This window comes from Bufo gargarizans, chromosome 5 (genome assembly GCF_014858855.1).
Source record: "Bufo gargarizans isolate SCDJY-AF-19 chromosome 5, ASM1485885v1, whole genome shotgun sequence".
NCBI lineage: Eukaryota > Metazoa > Chordata > Amphibia > Anura > Bufonidae > Bufo > Bufo gargarizans.
This window is the reverse complement of record NC_058084.1, coordinates 109,285,055-109,298,317: the sequence shown is the minus strand read 5'-3', so window position 1 is coordinate 109,298,317 and position 13,263 is coordinate 109,285,055. Positions and strand designations below refer to the sequence as shown.

The 13,263-nt window shown below is 43.1% G+C and overlaps 1 protein-coding gene across 2 annotated transcripts in view; it reads left to right on the top strand.

Moving 5' to 3' along the window:
- YTHDF3 (YTH N6-methyladenosine RNA binding protein 3) overlaps window positions 1-13,263 on the top strand; it is a 34,788-nt gene that overhangs the window by 9,141 nt on the left and 12,384 nt on the right. For both annotated transcript variants that reach the window (XM_044293543.1, XM_044293542.1), the window contains exons 2-4: window positions 254-278; window positions 6,264-6,349; window positions 10,205-11,770. In XM_044293543.1, coding sequence (XP_044149478.1) covers window positions 6,284-6,349; window positions 10,205-11,770 — 1,632 coding nt within the window. In that variant the 5' untranslated portion in view covers window positions 254-278; window positions 6,264-6,283. The remainder of the gene's footprint in view (window positions 1-253; window positions 279-6,263; window positions 6,350-10,204; window positions 11,771-13,263) is intronic.

Genomic DNA, 13,263 nt, shown 5'->3' with positions numbered 1-13,263 from the left:
GCACCTTCCCCGCCTTAACTTCCCCTTTAGTAACGTGCATGGTTCCTATGTTTATGCATTGGGATTAGACTTCTGTTTTTAGATATTGTAATGATTTCTAACTTTAACTCTGTCTTTCTCTCTCCTGTAACTTATTACAAACTTACGTAGAACATACTGTAAAGTGTAGGTGTGTCTGTTTCTGACTTCTAAAGAATTTTCTGTGTATTCAATTCCAGTGACCTTTTTCTTTCTTTTTTCCACGTTGTTGCAGAGACCTAAAGGACAGGGAAACAAAGGTAAGTGCATTTCTTTCTTTTGGAAACACATTAGATCCTGCTTCGCTACCTTGCACCCCATTGGCTTATATCTTAATGTTCAATTTCTTCTAGGAATTTTCTTAAAGGGAACCTGTCACCGGGATTTTGGGTACAGAGCTGAGGACATGGGCTGCTAGATCGCCGCTAGCACATCCATAATGCCCAGTCCCCATAGCTCTGTGTGCTTTTATTGTGTAAATAAACCGATTTGATACATATGCAAATTGCCTGAGGTGAGTCCTGTCTCTGACTCATCTCACATACAGGACTCATCTCAGGTTAATTTGCATATGTATCAAACCGGTTTATTTACACAATAAAAGCACACAGAGCTATGGGCACTGGGTATTGCGGATGTGCTAGCGGCCATCTAGCAACCCATGTCCTCAGCTCTATACACAAAATCCCGGTGACAGGTTCCCTTTAAGTTCCTTACCTTTTGTACCTTTATTTTATAATTTGAAATGCACACCATCATCATTCGAACAATGTTTTAACAAGTTTAGGTAGTTACTAACCGGTGACTAATATGTGCGGCCAAGGTTGGCGCACCCTTGTGACGGTTTTCGTCATGGTGATCTAGCCGATGCTCCTGCCACAGCTGTTGGGATCAGAGAAAACTCTGATTCTGGCAGGTAACTCCTTCAGTGCCCCAATCGAACATGATCTCGGCGGTATACAAAAGAGGAAGGTTTTGATGGTGGTTGCCAGTCCCGACAGCCTAACTGCTGGGGCTGACGTCGGCATGGAAAATGCCCTGAGCGGTCTTATGTTTTTACCTAACAGAGCAGATTTGTTGTATGACTGAGAAAAGAGTAAGTGGGATAATAAATGTAAAAATCTAAGTTTTGAATCAAATACATGGAGGACACAAACATATTTGACACCCTCATGTGTGCAGCGGCCTATATTTTGAACATATACCCTTCACTGTGAACAAGGGAAAGGAAAATCGGAACCGTAAAATGCTAGAAAGTAAAACATGAGGAGAAAAATCCGGAGATATTGGAACCACTTGTTTTGGCGCTGTCAAGCACGATATTGTAGGCAGGACTTGTCTTTTCACATAATGTTTATTTTGGTCAACGCGTTTCAAGGCCTTGCAGCCCCCTTCATCAGGACAATATTGACATACAACAATTTAAAAAGCACATGTATTTAAATCCAGTTTAGGGGCACTATTGCATGGGGGCATGGCAAAAAAAAAAAAAAATGGCCCTCAAAAATACAAGATCTCCTTTAAATTATATTGGTGCGAAAATAATTATGATCTGGAATGTCAAGACAGATAAGAACACTTGTTTCATCCCTGTAGAGTAACCACAGTTTCATGAATCAATACTGGTGAAACTTTGTAATATATCTTATCAGAGAAAAATGCTTCTTTCTCCTCTTATCAGACTCTTCTGACCTCCTCCTTTGCTTAACCCCTTAGTGACCACCCATACGTGTTTTTACGGCGGTCACTAAGGGGCCTTAGGCTGGGCTGCCGCGTTTTTACGGCGGCCCGGTCTAAGCGCTGCACGGCTCCCCCGTGCAGCGGGGAGCACGGACCCGGCTCTCACATGAGAGCCGGGACCCTGCTCTAACAGCCCGGACCGGCAGGAGTGCCGATCCGGGCTGTTTAACCCTTTACATGCCGGGCGCAATGGCGCCCGCTGCATGTAAAGTGGTGACAGAGGGAGCGGACTCCCTCTGTCTCCCATCAGCACCCCGAAAATAAGATCGCGGGGTGCTGATGTGTTCGGAAGCTTACCTCACTTCCGATCAGGGCCCCGAGCCTGTCTTCAGTTATTTCCAGCAGGCCGTGCCTCTCTGGCGCCACCTGCTGGTCAAGGTTTGAATAGCATCGCTATTGAAATGTAATGCCTTATAGAGATAATGCATTACATTTTAAAAGCAATCAAAATACTGTATATTATAGTCCCCTTGTGGGACTTTTAAGTAGTAAAAAAATAAATAAATAAATACACATTTATTAAATAAAAAAAATTCCATAAAATAAAAAAATATGCTTTTTTTTTCATTGAAAATACACTTTTCAATGAAAAAAATTGCAAAAAGAAAATATCCCCCATATGTTTGGTATTGCCGCGTCCGTAACGACCCGGACTACATAAATATTACATAAATTATCCCCTATGGTGAACGCCGTAAAAAATAAAAATAAAAAAAAGAAAGAATTTCTAATTTATTCTTAGTTTCCACCGAAAAAAACGTAATAACAAGCGATCAAAAAGCGCCATTTACTCCAAAATGATACCAATGAAAAATACAAGTTGTCCCTCAAAAATCAAGCCCTCACACAACTCCATAGAAAAAGAAAAAAAAAGTTATGGGTCTTGTGAAGTGGCAATGCAAAATCATTTTTTTGGTTAATAAAAGGGGTTTTATTGGAAAAAAAAAGTAGTAAAACGTAAAAAAAATTATAAGTATTTAGTATCACTGTAATCGTACTGACCCAGAGAATAAAGATATTATGTTATTTGTACCGAAAAATGAACGCCGTAAAATTTATAATGTAAAAACGCAGTGGCAGTATTGCTATTTTCCCCCATCTCCCTCCCAGAAAGAGTTAATAAAAGTTAATCAGAAAGTTATGTGTACCCAAAAATGGTTCCATTAAAAACTACAACTTGTCCCGTAAAAAACAAGCCCTCATAAAGCTATATAGACGAAAAAATAAAAAAGTTATAGCTCTTGGAACGCGACGATGAAAAAAGGAAGAAAAACGCTTGGTCATAAGGGCCCAAACAGGCTTGGTCACTAAGGGGTTAATTCATTGCTCAAACTTGTCTTCATTGAAGATCAGTATCGGCTCCCTGAAAGGTTAGATTACATAGAAGTCTGTGGAGGAGGAAGAGAAGCGAGGGACAGGCAGAGAGACAGACCATGCTGCTGGCTAGTAAGCAGGGGTGGACATGCCATATGTGCAACCTGTTAAGCTGCCCGGGGGCCCAGTTGGTGACAGGGGCCACTATCAGTGTCTTACTGTTTATTTGATTGCTTATAAGGGACAAAACTAACTTGCTTCTCTGCGTATGATTGTGAGAGATATAAGGGGTGCTGTATGCGATTGTCGAGCATTGGGCCAATTTACTATAACTATATAGGGCCATCTATAGTCTGTGATTTACAGTCTAATTTCACTGCTGGATTCACATAGAAACTGGCTAGATTTGCTGTGTAACGTCCTCCATTACTTCTACTGCGACAGTGAGTCCAGTAGCCAATTCGAGATCTCAGCGCTTGTACAAGCAAACAGCTGATCAGAAAGGGTGTTAGGAGTTGGGCCTCCACTGTTCTGATATTGATGACCTGTCCTGTAGATAGGTCATCAATATAGCAGAAGCGGAGAACCTCTTTAATGGGAGAACTAGAACCGTACAGGCACTGTTCGACTCTGCATGTAGAGAAGTGTTCTCCCCTTGGAAGCAATGCTTCTATGGTGTCCAATGGAACATGCATCGCATTTATTTATTTTTCCTCTGTAACCTGCCTATTTTTGGGACCAATCCATCTTTATGGCTGGTGCAATTCTTCCACTTTGCTTAATTGACATATTATGTTCCTGACCTTGTGATTTTCCTTGATAATAAAAAAAAATCTAATTGTGTGATACCAAGCAATTCTCAGTGTATGAAGTCCTCGTAGTCTCCCCTGCATGGCCAAATATTCAGTAGCGTTGGATGATCTGTGGCATACTAGGGGTGAGAACCACGGAGGAATTCTAAGTTTGCCTGGCGAGTAACTCCCAGTTTGGGATTTTCCAGTGTAACTATTGGGGGATTTTTCCTGGTCTGTACTGGCTCGCAGCTGGAAAGCTTTGTTTTCTCATCCTGTTGCTTCATGTTCTGGAACAGTGTTAGTTGTAAGCACTATTTACTGAAGGTTCAGGCTGAATAAGAAAAATGTAGGCGGTGCAGGGCTAATATGAAATGGGTTTGGAGCTTGAGTTTCACTGTTTTTACTGCAAACGGGATATTCAAGAGCATAATGTAGGCCAAAATGACCAGGCACCTTATACTATCCTCTGGTTAAACCAGTTTTTATTTCTTCTGCCTACAACTCAAGAATAAAGGAACTGCAAAATATCCTGTACCTGAGTGTATAGCCCAACGAAAATGAAATATGCCTCCTAGTTCTGTATTAGGCCCCCATACACACGACTTAATCTGTTTTGGGATCCTCAAATCGCAGATCCGCAAAATACGGTTGCTGTCTGCATACATTTATCTGGGGACCCATTGTTTTTAATGGGTCCTTGGTACTTTTGCGGAGATGGGCTATCTTTTTGTGGGATGGACGCAGAAGGCACACGGATGAACTGTGTGCTATCTGAGATGTATATCTGTTCTGTAAAAAGATGCAAAATGCGGAACAATGGGTCCGCAAAAAATGCGGATGCAACACAGACTGCATCCGTATTTCCCGGACAGGTGCATGAGGCCTTAGCATTATAGAAACCTGCATTGACGGTAAGGATACATTGGCTCCCTGTCATCGGGTTGTGTTAGTTTTCTATAGCTCTGATGCTTTGATCCCAGAATAATGATTCTAACCGCTGTTTTGGGGCTCATTTTGCTGACTTTTTGGGCGACTTTTTACACTTCTGATACAGAAATCAAACCTGAACTATAAAATAAAAAAAAATCCTATACCCACAAGTATTTTCTAAAGGAGAGCCTGAGATGCACAGTCCATACACACCACTTACGCCTATATCAAAATGCACATACGGTCACAAAATTACCTAAAGAAGCCAAAAATCTCTGCTTCATCTGCTTGTTTTCTTGTTCCTGAGGTTGTCCGTGCACAGTGCGGCTCACTGCTAATGCCAGGGCTGCACCTGCTCATTCTATTTGCTTTAAATGTACAAGGGCTGCCTGGCAAATAGCGCTGAGCCACATATGGTTCCTGGTACTGGGAGCCATAGCTTACCTGCACATGTTGCAGATTATACCTGGTGTTTCAGATTCTCATGCAGAAAAACCACAGCGTAATGTAGTACCAGCAAAGCGTATGAGATTAGACAAATATGTAGATTTAGCATTTTGATTGTCGATTTTGAAATCTGCAGCATGTCGAGTGTGTGTGTATGTATATGTATGTGTGTGTGTATGTGTGTATATATATATATATATATATATATATATATATCTCTCTCTATATCTGTGAATTTCACGCTTTGCAATGGAAGGGCAAGATCTGCAGCAAAACTACATACTGTCCTCAACAAAGTCCGCAAGTTTTTGTTGCGGAAACGCACAAATCCACGGGGAAAACCACACAGAATTTGTTTAGAAACCTGTGTGCAGGTAGCCTTAGTGCACATATCCTCTTTGGTAAAGGGGTGGTGTGATAACATTTACTCTTTGGCCGATTGGACCACTACTGCAAGTGTAAAAATACTATCTGGTCAGCTTCACATCTCCCTGTGTAAAATGGGGATGTGCTGCTGACGTTATAAGTGTAGGGGCGACAAACAATTGCTGTAACGATCCCTACAGTTTCCAGCCGCCTGTATGAAGCCTTCACAAGGCACCAGGCTGTCACAGCAACCGATCGGAGCCCCGCAGTTTCACCTGGTCTTTGAGAGGGCAGCATTTGAGGGTTAAATGGCCGGGATCTTGCTTATCTCTTATCATGGTTACTGCAGATGATCCCAGTGTATAGTGGGGTCCTCAACTCATACCGCTCCATATGTGGCAGGTGCCAGCTGTGTAATACAGCCAGGTCTGTACGCAGTGACCAGGATTAGAGGGTCAGATTACGGTAATTTCAATAGATCACAAAGTCATATGTTCCCCCAAAGTGGTACCATGAATGGACCCTTCCACCCAAAGCTGCATTGTATCTCATTCATTTTGACTGTGGTGCTTACGGCCTGCTATACATACGTCTTAGCTTTATGGTGAATTATAGATGTATACGCTGTAACCTAACAACAATTTTTGTCTTCAGTTGCAGTACAGAACGGTTCAATGCATCAGAAAGATGCAGTAAACGATGATGACTTTGAGCCATATCTAACCAGCCAGACGAATCAGGTAGGTGGACGCATTAAAATGATCAGTGTGTAACATAACACAAAATATTGATCATGTATTACATAAGATGCATCTGCCCTTTGGTGTGATCAGGGCGTTTGTTTTAGCTGTGGCTATGCTTACTTATGAACATTGACCTTACGTCAACATTTTATTGGGGCCATTTTACATGGTGACAGTGTGGCCCTTGGACCAAAAAAGGCTGAAGTCTGTCATACATGATATTTCAGCCAAACCATCATTGGGCCAACTACTATATCGACTTCTCTATTGGGCTAGGGTAACTTGGTGACTTGTAGTTGCACGACTACCTACGCCTAATGATTGTGAATGGGTAGCCTTGTTGCAACACAACAGTCGATAAGAGTCTGAACCTGTTGGGTTTCTGCATGAGCACATTCACGGTCATTAGTTGCAAATGTTATCTTCATTTACCCCTAGGCCAGGGATGGCCAACCTGCAGCTCTCAAACTGTTGTAAAACTACAACTCCCACCATGCCCTGCTGTAGACAGTCTGGACATGCTGGGAGTTGTAGTTTTGCTGGAGGCCCTCAGGTTGCCCATCTCCGCTCTAGGCTAAACACGCATGTTCAGATTGGATCAGTGTGCGTATTTAATATGAAGAAGGGATAAACAGACCCCGATGGACACTTCTGTCTGCAGTAGTGATTGCATTTTTACAGTGCCAAATCCATCTTCCCTTCCATTGGCAGGGGGAGTGGTGGCTACCTCCATACACATGTTGACCTGTCCCACACATTATATTGTTGACCCTTTTTTTTTTTATGTTTTAAGGCCTCGTTACACAGGCTGCCACAGTAGGCAATTATTAATTGCATTCTCCTCAGAGGAGGGTGAGAGTTGCATTTACACGCAGCAATCGCATCTGCTATGTGAGGACGAGTGACCTTTTACTACGCTTGCTTGATCCCATAGAGAGTTGGACAGCACAATCTGCTGCCCAAAAACAATGATTTAGGATGAGGCCACATGATGATGTCAGGCGTGACAGCTGTCACAGTGTAGCGGTGCAGCCATAGAAATGAATGGCTTTGGAGTGAGACTCGCAGGTTACCACGACTGCAATCCCAGCAACTCTGCTGGATTTTTTTGCAGTGTGTCTGCACTACTGCACCGCAATCCTTGGTTGTGTGACAGCTGTCATGGCCAATATCCTCATGTAGCCCCAGCCTTAGGTGACTGCACCAGTGATATCCTCATGTAGCCCCAGCCTTAGGTGACTGCACCAGTGAGGCATTCACTCAGTCAATGAGCGTTTACGCATTCATTGGACGATCAGTGGCACCTTTAGGCTAGGTCTACGCGTCGACATGTCGCGTAACAATAATGATTTTATTGCGACTGTCGCATCGCAGGCACAGCATGTCGCAGTGCGACATTATAGACCATCATTATAAAAAATTGTTTTGCGACAAATGTTGTCATGTAGACCTAGCCTTACACAGGGCAGTTATCGTGAACGAGCATTCCCGATAATTGCACCAATCATTGATCTGTGTAAAGGGGCCTTTCCAGCTGATCCGACATCACATAGTAGTACCCAATCCTGCTTTTTTTTTTTTTTTTTTTTTTTTTTTATGATTATTTGTTTCTCATTGCATCATGTGCTATTGAAATAATTGGCTGCACCTTCTTGTCAGTTTGCAGAGCTAAAAATTGTGCGTGTCAAGTTCCTGACAAACAAGGAGCTCGTTCACTGTTTACTTGTGTGAAAAACAATTGTACTTTCTGTCGACTTTTGAAATGCAATGAATAATTAATGACCAAGCTGAAAGGAACCATCTGGTGGAAGAGTGGCCTACACAGAATCAGTCTATTATACATTGGCCAGCACACACAGGGCTTTCTTCAGCTAAATAAGAGGCGATAGGTTATATTACACCAGTTGGCAACAAATGGTTTATACATTAAAGCTTAAAGTAGTGTAAGATGTACATTGTGAGGCCGGGCTAAAATCAGATGAACATAAAGCGTAGAAATGCAGACTGGACATGTCGTCTGTGTTATCAAGTCCTAAAGCAGATACTGGGGCTCCTCTCGCATCACACAAATAGAATGTGGTTTATTGCCATTTTACCACTTTTTTATTGCCATTTTTTACCACTTTTTCTTGACAGTTAAGATTGGCCAAGTCATATACATGGAGCTTTTAGTTCTCCCCCCCCCCCTTCTAACATGCAGCCAGATATTAAAGTGCATGGCTTTTTTTGCAGTGTGGCTGTGTGTTTTTGCTCATTTTGTCAAAATGCAGCGTGTAAAATGCACAGGCACAATATATAATTATAAAGAAACTAGTAATCTGTATTAGCTTTCTTAGTGTAGAAAACGGCTATTGTCAATATAGTAAGGCTATAACCTTTTATTATGGGTTAAAAAAAATCTAGAAGTCTCTCCTGGGATATTAAGTTGAGACATCTACATTCAAGGATCGCCTCTTTATTACACAACGCGTCTTCTCACTTGCAGCCGTGGCGTAGTGTAATTACAAATACTCGCTCCATTTAAGTGAATGGAGCGAGTACTTGTAATTATACTTCACTTCCGAGACAACAGGCTGTGTAATAAAGAGCAAGTACCGCCCACATGGAGCACTGCCTCCTCTTCAAACAGCTGATTGGCAGGTGTCCAGCATCTGGCTCCCCTGCCAATCGGATATTGATGACCTATCCTAAGGATGCGTCATCAATATAAACTGCCTGCATAACCCTTTAAGTGTTTTTATATGAATACATATATGCTGATGCTCTTATAATCGTATAATGTGCCTGTGAATAAACCAGTGATATCTATTAGCTTTCTAAGCATAGAAAACCTTTAGTTTCAAGTTCAACATGGTAAGGCTATATTGTATACAATATGTACATTCTAGGACACAACTCTGCCCTCAGCATGCTGACGTCAAAATATGTCAATCAATGGGAGTGGGGAGTGGGGAGTGTGCAGAGCACACCAATGTCACAAAAACAGTGCTCCAATGATTCAATTGCACCTCCTGGTGCTCCAACTTGCTCATTTGCGTATGAATACAAATGCAGATATCTCTACAGCTGTTTTACATACAAACAAAAGAAAGCTATAATTTTAATCAGCATGAACAACCCTACCAGGCAGTAGGGTTGGTCATGCTGACACAAGTTTTGTATATGAATTATGAGTCTTAAAGGGGTCCTACCATCTCAGACATTCGTGTCCTTTTGCAAGAATATGCCACCAATGTTGGATAGGTGCAGGTCTCCAAAACAGGCGCCTGAAAGTAAAAGAGAGCAGCCGTGCATGAGCAGCGTGCTCTTCATTAATTTCTCTCTGAGTTCCGAAAATAGCTGAGCGAAAGCACTGAGCTATTTTCGGAAGTCTCATAAAAATTAATGAAGAGCCCACCGCTCAAGTGAGGTCGCCCCTCTGTTCACTTATATGGGACCACTGGAAATGGTGCGGCTGCCCTCTGTTCACTTTAGGGGTTCCGTTCTATAGGTAGGACCCGCATCAATTTGACATTGGTGGCCTACCCTAGCGCTATGCCACCAATGTCTTAGGTGAGACAACCGCTTTAATTGCCCCCTATATTCCTTCAGAATTATGCACCTTTATGGAACTCGGCAGTGTATTAAGTCTGTTGAAAGCTGGGTAAGGGGCTTAAAAAATGCTGATGGCAATTGGTAGTAGTCAGCTGTTACCGGCATAAGTTATCTGCTTAGAACAATATTAATTTTTCTTTTCTGTAAGATGAACATCTTTCATGCAAGTTGCACCTTTTTTTTTTACCTGACTGTAAAATATTTCCACTATGGCGTTAGTTGTCTATTGAAGTTAATAATTTTTTTTCTTTGTTACAGAGTAATAGCTATCCACCAATGTCAGACCCTTACATGCCTAGTTATTATGCGCCATCCATTGGATTTCCTTACTCCCTTGGTGAGGCAGCATGGTCAACCGCAGGAGACCCACCAATGCCGTACTTGTATGGACAGATGAGCAATGGAGAACACCACTACATACCGGATGGAGTGTTTAGTCAGCCTGGCGCTTTGGGGAACACTCCTCCTTTCCTAAGCCAGCATGGGTTTAACTTTTTTCCTGGGAATGCAGACTTCTCCACATGGGGGACAAGTGGATCTCAGGGACAATCGACTCAAAGTTCTGCATATAGCAGCAGCTACGGATACCCCCCTAGTTCCCTTGGTAGAGCCATTACTGATGGCCAAGCTGGTTTTGGCAGTGATACTTTAAGTAAAGTGCCAGGGATTAACAGCATCGAGCAAGGAATGACAGGACTGAAGATTGGCGGGGACATGACTGCTGCTGTAACAAAAACTGTTGGCTCAGCCTTGACTAGTGCAGGAATGACTAGTATAGCCGCAAATAGCGTGCCTCCAGTTAGCAGTTCTGCACCCAAACCAACCTCTTGGGCTGCCATTGCTCGAAAGCCAGCAAAACCTCAGCCTAAACTTAAACCTAAGGGCAATATGGGTATTGGTAGCACTGCAGTTCCTCCACCGCCTATAAAACACAACATCAATATTGGAACTTGGGATGATAAGGGGGCTGTGGTAAAGACCCCTCTTGCTCAGCCAGTTATGCCTCCTCAGCCTGTAATTCAGCAGCCTCAGCCATTAACGCAACCTCTACCCATGGTGCAAAACCAACTGCCTCAACAGCAGCTTCAGCAGCAACAAGGACCTCAGCAGCCGCCCCCGACACACCAGGTGCAGCAGCAGCTTCAGAACCGCTGGGTGGCACCTAGGAACCGGGGCGTAGGCTTCAATCAGAACAATTTATCTGGAAATGAGAACTTTAGCCTAGGTGTTGTGCCTGTCAGCTCCTCACCAGGTGTTGAGGTTCACCCTGTACTGGAGAAATTGAAGGCCATAAACAACTATAATCCCAAAGACTTTGACTGGAGTCTGAAAAATGGGCGCGTGTTTATAATCAAAAGCTACTCCGAGGACGATATTCACCGCTCTATCAAGTACTCAATCTGGTGCAGTACTGAGCATGGCAATAAGCGTTTGGATGCTGCTTACCGATCCTTGAATGGTAAAGGGCCACTTTATTTACTCTTCAGCGTAAATGGGAGTGGACATTTTTGTGGAGTCGCAGAGATGAAGTCTATTGTAGACTATAATGCGTATGCTGGAGTCTGGTCACAAGACAAGTGGAAGGGAAAGTTTGAAGTCAAATGGGTCTTTGTCAAAGACGTTCCCAACAACCAACTGCGACACATTCGTTTGGAAAACAACGACAATAAGCCTGTTACCAACTCAAGGGACACTCAAGAGGTACCCCTAGAAAAAGCCAAGCAAGTCCTTAAAATAATTGCGACTTTCAAGCATACAACCTCTATCTTTGATGACTTTGCACATTACGAGAAGCGTCAAGAAGAGGAGGAAGCCATGCGTAGGGTAAGAGTGTGGCAGCTGATTTCAGTATTTTACACTTGTTTCCAAAAGATTCTTTGCACATTTATTTTACAATGCATGTCAGTGGTATGCACAGTGCGTACAGTAGATTAAAAGGGTTTGTCTCACTTCAGCAGATGGCATTAATCATGTGGAGGAAGTTATTACAAGGCACTTACTAATGCATTGTGATTGTCCATATTGCCTCCTTTGCTGGCTGGATTCATTTTTCCATCACATTATACACTGCTCGTTTCCATGGTTGTGACCACCCTGCAATCTATATTATCATATATCACTATAGGAAAACATGCTAGCCTCTCTGGTAGCTGGGACCTCTGGAGCACACATAGGTAAGTGCTTTTTCCTATAGTGTCCAAGCACGACTGCTGCGGCTAGATTGTAGTGTGGCTGTAACCATGGAAACGAGCAGTGTATAATGTGATGGAAAACTATCAAACCAGCAAAGGAGGCAATATGGACAATCGCCACACATTAGTAAGTGCCTTGTATTAACTCTCTACATGGCAAATGTCATTTGCTGAAGTAAGACAACCCCTTTAACGACCTGAGTGTGTAAGGCTACTTTCACACTAGCGTTAATATTTTCCGGTATTGAGATCCGTCATACTGGGAAAAAAACGCTTCCATTTTGTCCCCATTGCCAATGGGGACAAAATGTAATTAAACAGAACGGAGTGCTCCAAAATGCATTCCATTCCGTTCTAATACTGGAGAGCAAACCGCAGCATGCTACGGTTTGCTTTCCGTCCTGGGATGCGGAGCAAGCCCACAATGCAAGTCAATGGGGACGACTTGACTGTTAAAGATAATACAACCGGATCTTCACATAACTGATGGAGATGGTTGTATTATCAGAACGGAAGTGTTTTTGCTGAACCCTGCCGGATCCAGCAAAAACGCAAGTGTGAAAGTAGCCTTAGTCCTAAATAAGATTCTGGAGCCCAGCACCGCCTGTATCCAGGAATCTCCCCCTTTCTCACACAGTCCGAGCTCTGTAATCTCTCGATGCGCAGTGGCGGCATAGTGTTCCTTCCCTGTGCTGGCATCAGCCTCAGGGAATGAACTGTGCATGTGCGAGCTCGCGCACCGCGAGGTTACGGCTATCTGAGCAAGGAGAAGATTCCTGGATACCGGCGGTGCTGGGCTCTGCTCCAGAACGGTTAGTACAGCCCCTTGGGCTCCTTACCAGGCTGATTTACATCTATATATATATAACCAAACAGAGCTATAGGACAGGTATATTGCGGACATGCTAGCAATGATCTAGCCGTGCATGTCCGCATCTCTATAGGGTAAAAAGAGGTGACAGAATCTCTTTAAAGGCTATGGCCATCTTTAGTGCCACTTTCTAATATTACTTGCTTATTTTAGTAGAATAAAAAAGGAATGTTTCAATAGCGCTTCTTTCCTGATTGCCCCTGATATGGCAGCGGTATTGCTGTAGGGCCGCTGGCAACTACTGCATGGAACAA